The sequence below is a fragment of the Hippoglossus stenolepis genome, chromosome 6 (genome assembly GCF_022539355.2).
Source record: "Hippoglossus stenolepis isolate QCI-W04-F060 chromosome 6, HSTE1.2, whole genome shotgun sequence".
Taxonomy (NCBI): Eukaryota; Metazoa; Chordata; class Actinopteri; order Pleuronectiformes; family Pleuronectidae; genus Hippoglossus; species Hippoglossus stenolepis.
The window spans coordinates 21,014,716-21,028,353 of NC_061488.1; the positions used below are offsets into that span (position 1 = coordinate 21,014,716).

At 43.8% G+C, this 13,638-nt stretch overlaps 1 protein-coding gene across 13 annotated transcripts in view; it reads left to right on the plus strand.

The window, feature by feature from the left end:
• agrn (agrin) overlaps positions 1-13,638 on the plus strand; it is a 246,455-nt gene that overhangs the window by 229,468 nt on the left and 3,349 nt on the right. For 6 of the 13 annotated variants that reach the window (XM_047340241.1, XM_047340249.1, XM_047340242.1 and 3 more), the window contains 7 exons: positions 550-561; positions 2,834-2,950; positions 4,466-4,649; positions 5,488-5,575; positions 8,362-8,394; positions 10,174-10,398; positions 12,861-12,964. In XM_047340241.1, coding sequence (XP_047196197.1) covers positions 550-561; positions 2,834-2,950; positions 4,466-4,649; positions 5,488-5,575; positions 8,362-8,394; positions 10,174-10,398; positions 12,861-12,964 — 763 coding nt within the window. The remainder of the gene's footprint in view (positions 1-549; positions 562-2,833; positions 2,951-4,465; positions 4,650-5,487; positions 5,576-8,361; positions 8,395-10,173; positions 10,399-12,860; positions 12,965-13,638) is intronic. The other 7 variants (XM_047340244.1, XM_047340252.1, XM_047340253.1 and 4 more) reach the window with 3 other exon arrangements.

Genomic DNA, 13,638 nt, shown 5'->3' on the forward strand with positions numbered 1-13,638 from the left:
ACAGATAGAAGATATGAAAGTCTTCCTCACCTCTCTAAATGGCAGCAGTCTGTAAATGAGCTTGGGTTAAGTGGCTTCATTCGCAGCCTCTCATCCATGAAGTTTTCTTTTTCTTTTTCATCTTTTCTTAATGACACCATCTGCTTCATGCATGGCCTCCTTAGACTTGCTGTCTTATTTGCGTTGGCTCTCTTTAGTGTAAACACACACACTCGCACAGCTCTGTGGTCGCATGTGCATGTGAACGGTGTCATATACAAAGGTGCATGTGCAGAAGAAAGTGGGTTTGTTGTGTTCTAATTACATGTACTTACCTCACTTGTCTGTGCTACGCTGCGACTGTGTTTAATGCTTCCACAGATGTGACCGGTGTGTGTGTGTGTGTGTACTGTACGTGCACTTGAGGGTGTGTGTCTGTGTGTGTTTTGCACTTTGCCTACTGTAGCTCAGCATGCCTTTCTCTGCACAGACACTTACTAGTCTTCCCTTATTAACTCTCTTCCTCCCTATTTTTTGTCCTTCTCTATGATGTGCTGTCTGGAAAATAAGAAATCACGCAAGGTAATGAGACAAGTCCCAGTCACACCTTAGCCCATGTTTCATTTGAGTCGCTCACCATGTCCTCTCACCCTCATCTCTCCATACACAACAGCACCGAACTGAAAATAAAAGGTACTTCTGCAGAGCGACGGGCAGCTTTAAAGGTGCCAGTTCTGTAGGAAAACTTTCCCATTTCATAAGCCCATACACACACACACACACACACTCACAGAGCACTGAAGTAGAGATGCTCTTAAAGAACACGGTTTGGCTTTCACCTCGGTCCATCTGCTGTGGGGGTGGAAGGGGGCGGGAAGGTGGGAGGAAAGAAGGCAGTCATCTTCGTGATGGCCATTGTTTTTAGCAACAAAGGGAACGTCTTCATTAGTCTGGTGTAGGCGGAGATATCACGCCAGTGCTGCGTGGCCGTCCAAAAGTGAGAGCGAAGACGTGAGGCGAGCGAAGTGAGGGTGGGGGTGGGGGGGTGTTACACTGTAGGAGACGGTGAGGTGCCAAGCCAAGCTGGGCTGTTCTTTTGTCATCTGCTCTCAGTTCTTTCGCAATCAGGAGCGACTCACGAAGTCGCTCACTCCTTTCACCCACTCACTCAGCCACAACGCAAACAACACTCACCGAACGTCACCGAGTCTGGAGTCACACTCATGGAACCAGCTGTCTTCTTTCACCACATGCTGATTATCACCTGTGTGAGCCGAGTCAGAACACCATGCGTCCTCTCATCGCATGAAATCTTACGTTAGAGTCATGGAGAAGTGACTAAACAAGACAAAAACCATCGTCAGCCAGTATGCACCTGTCATTTCAGCTGCAGAACAAGTGTTGCAGGCTACATCCATACTGCTATGTTTTCAAGCTAAAATGATCTGTCCACACAAGCGTTTTGCCTCTGTATCAGTTTTAATCCCTGTCCATACTAAAATGCCCGGAAACGCACACGTACGCTGGGCATGTGCGTATCCGTGGACATGGGAATTGTTGCAGATTGCTCGAATAATAGCTTTCCTGAGCACGTGAGCTGTTGTAGCAAAGGCTACGTCTTGACCGCATCAGCAAGCGGTTATGAGTGTTTCCAAACATCTCAATTTCTGCTCGTCCAGACTAAAATGCAGCCCCGGAGTTTTAAAACTAAAATGTTTCCAAACTTCCCATTTTAGCGGCTCTAAAACTCCGGGGTAGTTTGATTGCAAGACGTACCCGTATCAGAGTTGATGCGAAACTTTAGTAGTGTGGATGTATCTGCAGAGCGGTAACAGAGACTGAGGTGGCCCACTCCTTCCTGCAGTCGGTCTCAACTTTTGGGGTAAGCCTAGCGGCAACAGCCACAGCTGGGTCCAGCAACTTTGGCCAAGGTCCCCATCCCGTCTCAGTTGGAAGTGGTTCAAGGTGCAGTGACACAGCCTCGGGCTGCAGCCAAGCACCGCTGCCTCCTGCACTCCAAATCCCATCCTAAATAAAAGCCCAGCCGCTGCCAGCTTGCCCGCACAAAGCCTGTTTATTTGGCCCCTTCCATCATTTTTCCAGCAATTAACTCCACTTTACCCCTCTGGCAATTACTGCCCTACATAAAATAAAGATCATTAATTCCTTCCTTGCCTCGGCTCCTCTGTGCAAAACGAAGGAAGCGGCACCTTGCTGATGCAAAGCAATCTTCCCAAAGGTTCGGTGGAAAGAATCGAATTTCATAGCAGTCTGTCGCGCAAATGAATTGCAATTAATGTGTCTCCACACTCAACAGTTTGAAAGGTCGGTGCTTATAATTCTCCATTCATTAGAAATGTCTGTAAAGAAGCCTCCATATCTCCAGTCCGACCGGCTCCTGATTTCCCTTTGTAGTCTCTTTTTTATGTTTCACAGATAAAGTAAAATTGACCACTCTGTCTGAGAGACATTGAATCAATTATGTTTTAATGTATCAAGTGTATTGACACAGAATGAAGGCAAGGAAGTGCAGTTAAAGCGTCTGCCAGCCACAATATGAATAAATCTTTTTTATTGTGGCAATCCATATGATTGTGACATGTCTGCAAATGTAGCATATTAATCTCACTTTACTACCTCAACTACAAGTATAACAACTTATTCCAGGCTCTCTGGACACAAACAGATAATGAACTAAAGTAAAACCATAAAGCAGGAGGTGCTGAAAAGAAAACCCCTGAATGAAAGTGAGGGTTCAGTATGGAAAAGGTAAAACTGGGCATTTTGAAAGATGCACAGTACGTGGAGCTCTACTTTACTATTTTAAAAACCCTTGTGTGTCCTGTCTCATCAGAATCTGCATGTAGATCTTAACCTGAAAGAGTCGCTTTTCGTCGGGGGAGCTCCTGATTACAGCCGACTGGCAAGAGTCGCCGCTCTCACGGATGGTTTCAAGGGAACAATCCAAAAGGTAAATGTTTACACGCCTCTGTTTCTTGTTGGAGCACTGTGCTCTGCTTATGCATTCGGCTGGTGTAAATACACTGTGTTATTTTAATGACTCTGGGCCCCTGTGTCCCTCAGACATACAGTAGCAGAGTCAGACGATAACTTATTAGCTGCCCAGCTGTCACACAACAGACCCCCACATTAGCTATTTTCCATTAGAAGCCCGCACAGTGACGGGCAGTGGCTCTGCTCATTTGGATTAGCATGCACTAATAATAGAATGCACATTTTGAAGTCCCTACATTTTGCCGTTCTCAGATCTTTGCCTGACAGCCCTCCAGTTTTTTTTTTCTCTCCCCTTTCCAGTAAAAACTTCATCTCGGAATGCCAAAAATAACTCGGTAGAACAAAGGCAGGATGTTTCTGTTTACGCAAAACTTGTCATTAGTTCTCTGCTGCAAACTTTCCCTCGACAGTTTCGTGCAAATCAAAAAACTAAATGTGGCGTTTGTCTTTCTTGGCTCGCAGGGAATAGTTAATTAAAGGAGGATGGTATGTGTTCCTGGTTTGATGTACTGTTTAACATGTGTCTCCTATCAACGCCTAATATCTGAGGTGTTTTCTCGTATGTTGACAGCGTGACATTCATGTTCAGAGGAAAAGCATCTTATCTACAGTATCACTGTGCTCATTACGCTGTACTATAATGAAAAAAACACAAGGCTGCATAACGCTTAACAGCCCAGAGTGGAAACAAATGACAATCAAGTGTTTTAAGATCAATAACAATAACTAAGAAAGCAATGAAATGTAGGTAAGAGATGAAAAAGAGGAGAATCATGAAGGTGACCCTTTTAAAGAAAGGTTAAAAAAATACAATGAATAATTCATGTATTACATAAACACATGTTTACATGTTTTGTCGAACATCTAAAATTGTTAAGTAAAAATCAAGTCTGTATTTTAAATCTTTGCAAAAGAATGTATTTATTATACATCAAACATATTGTATGAATTCGAGGTCATGAAAATATATTGTTATTTTCTTCTTACACCTACATAAACACACATTTTTCTGCCTAAGTGAAAACAGTTTCACTTGACAGGTTTTCTTCTTTTTTTCCTTGCTTTAGTTTGAAGTGTGGAAGGCTCGGTTGGGGGAAAAAAAGCTAATGCTGCATATTTCTGTGCACAAGTCAGGATTCAGCAACATTTGAATTAAAATGCAGCGAGGGCTGTGGGGTTAGCACGCCGCTGTTACATCTGATCAAACCCTCACCTCCTGGTAAAAACCTAGTTATTCAAACCCCATGCCTCACTGCAAGCTTTCCGTTGTGCACATGTGCGCTCTCCAAGCCCAAGCTGACATTACACCTTATGACATCACAGAGGTTCTTCTCTCAGGCGTGATTCAAACTCCCTCCGAGCGTCAGGTGACACTTTGCAGCTGTTTACACGGGCTGCGTAGTAATAAACCGAAATGAGTGACCTGACTTCAGAGTGTGGCCTCTTTAACCCCCGTGTCTTCTGCTCCCAGATCATTCTGATGGGCACACCCATCCTCCGGGAGGAGAACGCGCAGCGCTCCAGCAACGTAGCCATGTTCCAGCACCACCCGTGTTCTCAGGATCCCTGCCACAACGGCGGGCAGTGCACTCCCCAGCTGGACACGTATGAGTGCGTTTGTCTGAACGGTTTCTCAGGGGGACACTGTCAGAACAGTAAGTTTTACTGCCGTCTCAGCTGTCTGTCCTTACACATTTGTCTTCGCTCTACGAGAAGTCAATGAGCTGGCTAAGATCCTAAAGTTTAAACACATTTCTCAGCCCAGATATATATGATTGGTCAATACTTGCTGGCTTGAGATCACCTTCTATTGGCTGTGTATTTGCAATCAGTCATCTTAACTGTGCACACTATTTCCTCATTCCACATTTTTTGGTTTTACTCCAAACGGATACCTGGCAGCTTTCTGGCTGCTTTTAAAGCGTGGCATGAGTGGGATTGAAATCACTGGAGCTTTTTTCTAATACAGTCTGTTCTTGGCTTGCATCAGTGGATGCTGAGCTACTAGTTAGATTTTTATATCTGCCTACAATGCCTTTTTTATTGTTTATTATTATTATTATTTGCCTAGGAGAGTTAAGAATGTTGGCATTATACATGTTCAGTCTCTTTTATGTCGGGGGTTGTTATGTAGTGGTTTCAGATGAAGGCCGTAGTTATAAAAATGATGAAACGTGTCACTTGAATATTCATGAAATGCTCTTTTCAAGAGTTGCACGTCCCTTTCATCATCATCCTAATGTCACTCTGCCCGACACATGCTCGCTCCGGCCTGATCCGTCTTACCGTCCCTGCCTTCACCATTAACCTTGTGCGTCTGACCGGCCGTCCCTTTCACGTTAATTAAAACTGCAAACGCGCCCGCACTCCCGCCCCCCCTGCGCCCTTTTTGCTCACACTCCATTGCCCTTAGCTATGATAACCGAGCCCTCTGTCTTATCGATTGCGATGATCTCATCCTCTTTTCCCCTCACCCCGCCCCTGTCTTCACAGCCATCTACGAGAAGTCTGCCGGGGAGACCGAGGCTGTGGCCTTTGACGGGCGGACGTTCATCGAGTACCACAACGCTGTTACAAAGAGGTAAGAGAGAGGACAAGGGGAACATCCTCATCTATTCGGCTTCATCTAACATCTCCACTGTAATAGCTATTAGCCAAATAACCCCTTTGTCTATCCGTCCCCTCCCTGGGTAAGCTGTGATGACAGTGCTGATGATATCATCAGTGCAAGGTCTTCAGGGTGAACTAGGCGCTTGGCTAATAGCTCATCCCTCGTGTCTGTGTCAGTCCTGCTCTTTTGACAGGATTTCTCTAATTAGCAAGACGGTTAACACTTACAGTGTTGCCCTGGGCGCACTTAGTTCAATCTGTGGTCTACTGCTTAGCTCACACTGGACAATGAGGGCACATGCATGATTCAACTTTGTTACCATACTTTGAATGTGTTAATCACTGTTCTCCATAAAACTGGCGTCCGGAGACATAATGCACCACGTTAAGCTGATGACGTCAGTGTAAGATGTTTTCTAGAATGTGTGTCCAAAGAAAAAAAGGAAGAAATCTTGTCCCTTTAGGCAGCTGATGAGACATTTTTACTCTTCCATCCATCTATGAGGTTGCCAAGAGTGCGCCTTCAGGTTGGCATCGACAAAAAATGTTAACGTGATGAACCTGAAAAAGAGACCAGGCATATGGCTCTGTATCTGAGTCTCACAGCTCTTCACACAAACACATAGAAAGTGTGAAAACTGGGCCATGGCCTGCACATCATTATCACACTCTCACTAGCCATTTTCAGACATGAACCGGAGAAAGGCTATTATGGAGTCTGCAGAAAGTTCGGAGGAGCCTCTCACTCTGACATACGCATTCCCACGCAGCCCCTCCGGAGAACGTCCTAAGGTTCTCCGGAGTTCAATGCATGTCTGACAGCAGCGAAGGAGACGTGCACAACTCGCACTCACTCAGAATCAACTTGCTGGAAAACTGTTGCATACATGTGTGTGCCTTTCTGTGTGTCTTTGCTGTTCTTATCAGCGTTTCCAGTTTCCTGTCCTGTCCTGTCCTGTCCCTTAAGTCTGAACCTCCCTTGTTGTTTGTCCACACGTCTTGTCTCATGTAAATGTCCTTCACTGTCTTTCCTTCTCACTCAAGCCAACTGACCAATGAGATCCCAGAGTAAGTAGAATTTTCGAGTGGGCATTTGCCCAGTTTCAAATCAAGCCCAACTAACCCCAACAAAGAAGCCATGTTTGATAGTTAACCCAATTCAAGAGATTTAAGTACATTCAGTTTCCTGTCATAATTTCCACACGGGAAAAAAATCATCTTTACCATTAAAGTCATATTCTACGTTCAAGCTCCATGACCATAATTTAATTTGACAGATTTCATTATTTTCAGTGCCATTAGATCCTTTCTTTTTTCTCCCCAGTGCAAAGGGAAGCATGAATGAGTGCATGATCTGCATTGTGCTCAACCCCCGAGAGGAAAATGAATTGCTGTGCTAAGAATGTGCAATATTTTATGCATGGCTGTAAGTCCTTCATAAACAAAATGAATTGCCATGCACTTTACACTGAATGGCATAATCTGTTATGTGGAAATGAATGAGACCCCTTGAAAACTGCATATGGAGGATATACTAAATACCCCTCAACCTAGTTTCTGGTGCCTGAGGAGGTTCTGCTCGGGAAAGCCCTAGGTCATGACTGAGTTATTAAGGGTTTTTCTCCCCGCTCATTAGCTTAGTAAGTAACCTAAAAAAAAAAGCCACAGCATTGAAAAGGAGTTCAACTAAAATGAAGCCGACTGGACTCAAGCCAGAGCTCCAGTCCATACCAGGGCTTCCATCATTTCCCTTTTGCCAAATCTCTAACTGTAATTGTGAGTAATTGCAGAGTGGGTCACACAGGGAGGCAGCGACATGTTAATCACAGATTTGTCTCCCTTTGTAGATTAGACCTCCAGTTGAGACATCTCTGCAGTGTGCAGCCATGGGCATCAATCTCACTTAGCAGGAGGGGACAGTGGTCCTCGGGGCCAGGCTGTCAAAAGTTAAATGGATCTAACATTTACCAAAAATGAACGTGAATCTTAGCAAAGCAGAACACGGTTTGATTTTGCAAAGGAAATTAATACGTTTCTGTCGAGGCCATTAAGAGCTGGCTGAGGCCAAAATGTCAAACGCTCACCTTGGGTTAATGTTTCTGTTACTATTTAGAGCACCTTTCGGTTCGCTCCTCCTTCACCTCTCTCTCCTCTCTCTGAAAGCTCAGGTCGATTTGTTCAAGCCCCATTATTTCTGTGACAAATCATATCTGGCCATGACACTCCGCTGATATGGTGCTTGACCCCATTTTTAGAAAAGTTACCAATTTTTCTCATTCACCACTTTCATCTCCAGACAGAAGGTAATTGCTGCTGCACTTTGGCGTGCAGCGCCATAAATACAAAGGAGGTCTTCAATAATTGGACGCTGACTTAAAGTTGACACTAACCATGAATGTACTAAATCTTGATGCTTACTTTTAAAAACATTGCTTGATCCAGAGGGCATTTTGTTGCATTAAATCATCCATCATGATGCAAGCGGTTCCCTTGGGAACCTCCTTTTATGGTCGTGGTGTGATCAGGGCTAAGCGACACACTTCCTATGATCACACAAAAAGTTGTTATCTACTGTTGACACGGTAGATATTGCAGTACAGCAGATAAGTTAAGCTTTTTTGCAGCTCCACATCTAAACTAGACCTTTGTGAGTCACCCAGTGAACTCACAAAATCCTCCTCCCCTCCTTCCTTCTTTCCCTCTGGCCTCCTGCGCTTACACTGCATGCCGTTGACTCTCTCCCCCTGCTCCCTTAAGTCCCGAGTCCCTGGAGAACCCATCTGAGCAGAGGTGAGTCTCTCGAAGCTTTCAGACGTTGGTGCCGTCCGCTCGCCTCTCGCCTCCCCATCCTTCCCTCCTCTCCAGGCAACCCCTCTCCGACCTCTCACTGGGCTAAATCCTCCTCCGCAGAGACAACATTGTTTCCATTATTGAGATAGAGTTACTAATACCAATCACAAAGAGCCGCTGCTGCATATGCTTCAATTAATTCAGAAGTTCTGAGCTCTGATAACAGCTCAAAACCACTCAGAGCCGCAGCCTCTGTGCAATCGCTGTCCTCCCTGATGGCTTTTAATTATCATTGTTCTAACCACTACTGCCACCTAGAGGTAAAAAGAAGCACTGCTACCTGGAGGCCTGCTGAGAATTTGAATACATGTATGCAGATAAAATCCCTCTGTTGACAAAGAGAAACAGATACACGCTGAAAATCTAAGAAGCCAGTGGAGTATATAAGATTTACAACGCTGTGCTGTTTTACTCATGATACATTCAGTGTTTTCAATAACCTTGACCTTATCGCTGACGCGCTGCTCTCATGGTGATTCATGGGGCCTTGGAAGCTCTTTGAGGGTTTGCCAGGAGAGGATTCACCGATCTGTATTTGTGGGGTTTTTTTCTCACTGGAGAAAAAACTAATGTGACGCTGTTAAGTCATGCCTTTTTTACTTTTTTTCGGTTTTCTTGTTTACCTTTGCTGATTCAGCTGATATCAAGGAAGTAGAAACATGTCTTTTAAGTCGAAAATCAAGGATTTTTGTTGGTCTGAGCTGTAAAAGGTTAAATATCATCCCATTGCTTCTTTTTTATTCCCGCTCACTATTGAATATAAATAAGCACAGAAAATGATAGTTTAAGAAGAAGGTCCAAGACTCAATTTCCCCTTATCCCCTCCCATTTCCTGTCCTGTTTGTACTCCCATGAGCCTCTCTGTTTGCTACACTTGTCTTGTTGTCTGTCTTGTCTAATCTTTATCTACGGCTCCATGCTGCTGTTGATCTTTTTTCTTTTCAATCCATGTGTCATCGACACTTTGTCGTGTGTGTTCTCACCTTGTTTATGTCTTTGTGTTTGATTGCACTTTGAAGAATGTGGAGGTAGCTCCATCTGGCAGATGTGCAGACAGTTGCACAGATGCTGATTGATGACACACAATCACAAACGCACACAAATTAAAGGTGGGATTCTCTGAGCTCCACTGTATCTCTGCTGGACTCCTAGAGAACAGAGGGACTTTTTAGTCTGACGTAAGTTTGTCTGTATGCAGGGATGGATGTGCGATGGTGTAGAGTCAGGTCATATCACAGAGTGTATTCGACTCGCACATCAGTGACGTACAGTGCCTCTTAAGGATAGACGGCTCACACACACACACTCATAGACACTCACAGACACACTCATAAAGCAACACGAGAAGCACTGAGCAGCACTGCAGCTCAGGCTCAATAGGATGTAGGAAAGCTAATACCAAAACATCCCCCTGCCTCTCTTAAACTCCGTCTGCCTCCTGATTCTCCGGAAAAATCACTGCAGCTCTGTTATTTTGGGGCTTCCGAGCTCAAGCCACAAAGCTTTCTTGGCTAAATGTGCGAGCAAACAGAACCATACGTAATGCTTGAGTCATTTGTAATGTAACCCACGAGACAACAGCAGAAGTCCCTCGCTCCACATACGCAGCGACAAATGACACAAGCAGCGACTGAGCTGTGTCAGCGATAACAAATATTGGAATAGCTTCTGATGAATTCTCGACCACCAGCTAACTAATGTGTTTTCTGCTCTCTCCAGTGAGAAGGCTCTGCTGGTGAACAAATTTGAGCTGAGCATCCGGACGGAGGCGACCCAGGGCCTGGTGCTGTGGAGCGGCAAGGGCGTGGAGCGGTCAGACTACATCGCCCTGGCCATCGTGGACGGACACGTCCAGATGACATACGACTTGGGCTCCAAGCCTGTGGTGCTGCGCTCCTCAGTGCGTGTCGACACCAACCGCTGGATACGCATCAAGGCCAGCAGGTAAGATGAGATATTGCAGGTAGTGTTGAATCATGAGTGAAAGCTTTTAAAGTTAGGCCAGGATTAGTCTTCATCCATACTGTATTATGTGTGTTGATGCAAACTGTGTGATCTATTGCATAAATCCTCTGCTACACAGTGATCCCTTGCAGTGAGATGACTCTGATTAGTTTCAGATTAAGGTTATTTTCATGCCTGGTCATGCATGAGTGTAACATATTGCACATCAAATTGCTTAGGCACATTAATGAATGTTCAAAAAGGAAGAACGTGTGGCATCATCCCAACATATTTTGGTATATTATAGGATATGAATGAAAAAAATAATTAAAAATTAATAGCAGTTTCTGCATTAACACATGCAGTCCTGAATTATCCCTGAATAACCAATATATAATTAAAAATATCTGTAATGGTCATGAATGCAAATGCACATTTTGTATGATTTCCTTTTAGATTATAGTTATGTAAAAAATATATTTAGCACTGAACAAAAGCAAAAAAGTGACAAAATGTATCCCGGACACAATTTTTGGCACCTTTCCTCAATCAAAATACCCAACAATGTATAAGATTATAGTTATTATTTATAGTTATTATAAGTTATATAAGTCATACTTCATAAAAAGGGGCTAATTCTTTCACAGTGGTGAAGAAAAGAGAGCAGAAACCATTCACATACGGTAAAACATGAGGGTTTACACTGCTGTGGGGCCTGGAATGATGAAATCAGTAGATTACCAAGGCATTTAAGTGAAAAATGTGTCTGTTTTTTATTGTCAGAAAAACTAAATTTGAGTTGAAGGTCCAATGTTCAGGCGAAAAATGCTCGAAAAAGAAAAGATGGACAGTTTTAAAGTGGCCAGTAATGAGTCCTGACCTAAATCCTATCGAAACCCTTCAGAGAGATGACATCTTCTGCTGTGAAAAGGGCTGCAAACTTGAAATAGCTTGAATGCACACTAATGGAGGAATGACAGAAACTACCAGCAGAAAGGTGAAAGATGCCTCAGGATGGCAGCACTCAGAGAAACACTTAGAGGCTGCCATTGTTGCCGATCGGCTCTGCAACCAAATATCACTGAAGGCTGCCAATGACTGTGTGCGGGCTATATATTGAGTTTGTCTCATTTTACTCTATACACCTTTTTTCTTTCATCTCTTATTCAGTAAACTTGTATAAACATAGTCTGGTTATACACTGAACAAAATAAAGTTAAAAGAAATACTTAAATTGGACAGAAATTAATTAAGTTCTTTCAAATTAGTAACTTTTTAAAGTTGGTCCAACAATATTTTCTTTTCCGTGTCGAAAATTGGTTCTTTTGAATTTATTTTTGAAGATATTCTGACAAAGGGAAAATAAATTGAGACTATAGGTTAAAATATTAAAGTGTATAGTGAAGTATTCCTTTGCTGTCCTCAAGGTTGTTGTATGGTAATTTTAATAAGTATATGCAGCATATATGCCTTGGGCAACTAGAATTGAACAACTATCAAACTAGAATTCGTATTCAGGAGATCCACATTTTTATTTGTTATGTCAGCGCCCTGATTTTCTTTCATTAAGATCCATGAATTATTCTTTGAGAAATCAACGAAAATGTGTTGAAAAACACCCTATCTCACATACGTGGAAAAAATATATAATGAATCCATATGTAAGGGTTTCTTTCTTGTCTACAGTGTAAATATAAACCCATCAAGTAGACATACTATCAAAGGCTTAGCACGCAAGCATGCACTACTTTTTAAAACACAGAGACGTCCCACTAATGGATTCCTTCATTAGAAGCAACTGAGCAGCCTCATCTTTGAAAATGACCCACTTAATACCTTTTCGTGTGATCCCTGCCTTATCGCTGCTTAACTTTTGCTTTCAACGTTGCTGAGAACGAAAGTGTTGGAGATAATTAGATTGGTTTCATCATTGAAGGCAGGAATAATCAATCCTTGAAAAGCTGCTGCATCCATTTCAAAGAGGGATTTGGCCAAATCTCATCCCAGGCAGGCTTACAGGGAGACCACATGAGTTGCTGGAAGATGACATAATTTGGATGTTGATGATGGTGTAAATCTCGGCATGTGGCACAGAGCTCGCATAGTTACGGAAGCTATCTGTGTTTGCCGCTCGCTTTTAATGACGCTCTCGCTGCTGGATTCCCACTTCAGTGGGCTCAAATTAGCCCCGCCGTCCCAATTCTTAAGTGTTTGCTAATGCATAACGCAGAGCCACCTAAAATGAGCGGTGCTGCACCGGCGTCTGTTAACTGGTAGACAGGCACATTTAAAATGCTGCTTGGCAAAGGGAGTTTTGTAAGTGCTTAGTGTGCTGGCAGCGCAGCAATGGAGTCTCCATGCTTCAGATTAAATGAAACTGCAATTTGCTGCTATTCAGTGTGATGCACGTGCGTCAGACCAACTTCCAACTACATCTGTCTGGTTTTCTTTCTCCTCCTCAGAGCACTTAGAGACGGATCTCTGCAGGTCGGCAACGAGGCAGCAATAACAGGGTCGTCGCCTTTGGCAGCAACACAGCTGGACACAGACGGAGCCCTGTGGCTGGGTAGGTGCCTGCATGCAGAAAAGAGATGAGAAAAGAAAACTGTCATTCAAACTTGAGAATGTGTCTACAAATGCCATACATCAAGCCGAGGGAATACTTGTAATTCTGTCGTACTCTTTCATCCGAGCCACTGGTAGAAGGCTGCCAAAAATGAGCAATGAACTCATTGGCATTGCAGAGGATAAGCAAAAGTCTGTGGCAGGGGAAAAAAGAAGCAGATTGTCCAGGCCTATTCAGGTGTTGAGTTGAGAAATGAAAGGCTATCTGACTGACTCTAAAGTTGCTCCCTTGAATTGAAAATGACCAAAGTCAGCCAGTTATCTACCTCCAGTTCAATTTGGTCTGAACTTGGCTTAAATAAATGGTTTCTGAAAGAACACACATGGCGCGGCAGGAATGAACACTCCGCACAAATAACACGAGCCGGTGAAATAAAGTCAGGACCGTTCTTTAAAATGCAAAGCGCGCAGCGAGGAAGAGGAGAAGCAGCCTGAGTGACATTTAAGGGACACACGCCGAGACGTCAGAGGTGCACTCGTGCAGTCTGGAATACGTATACAAACACAACACACGCATATGTACACACAGGGAGGCAGTGCAGTGGAACAGGTGCTGAGCGAGCCCTGCAGCAAGAACACATAATCCTCACACAGCCCTCCCATCGAGAGCTCTTC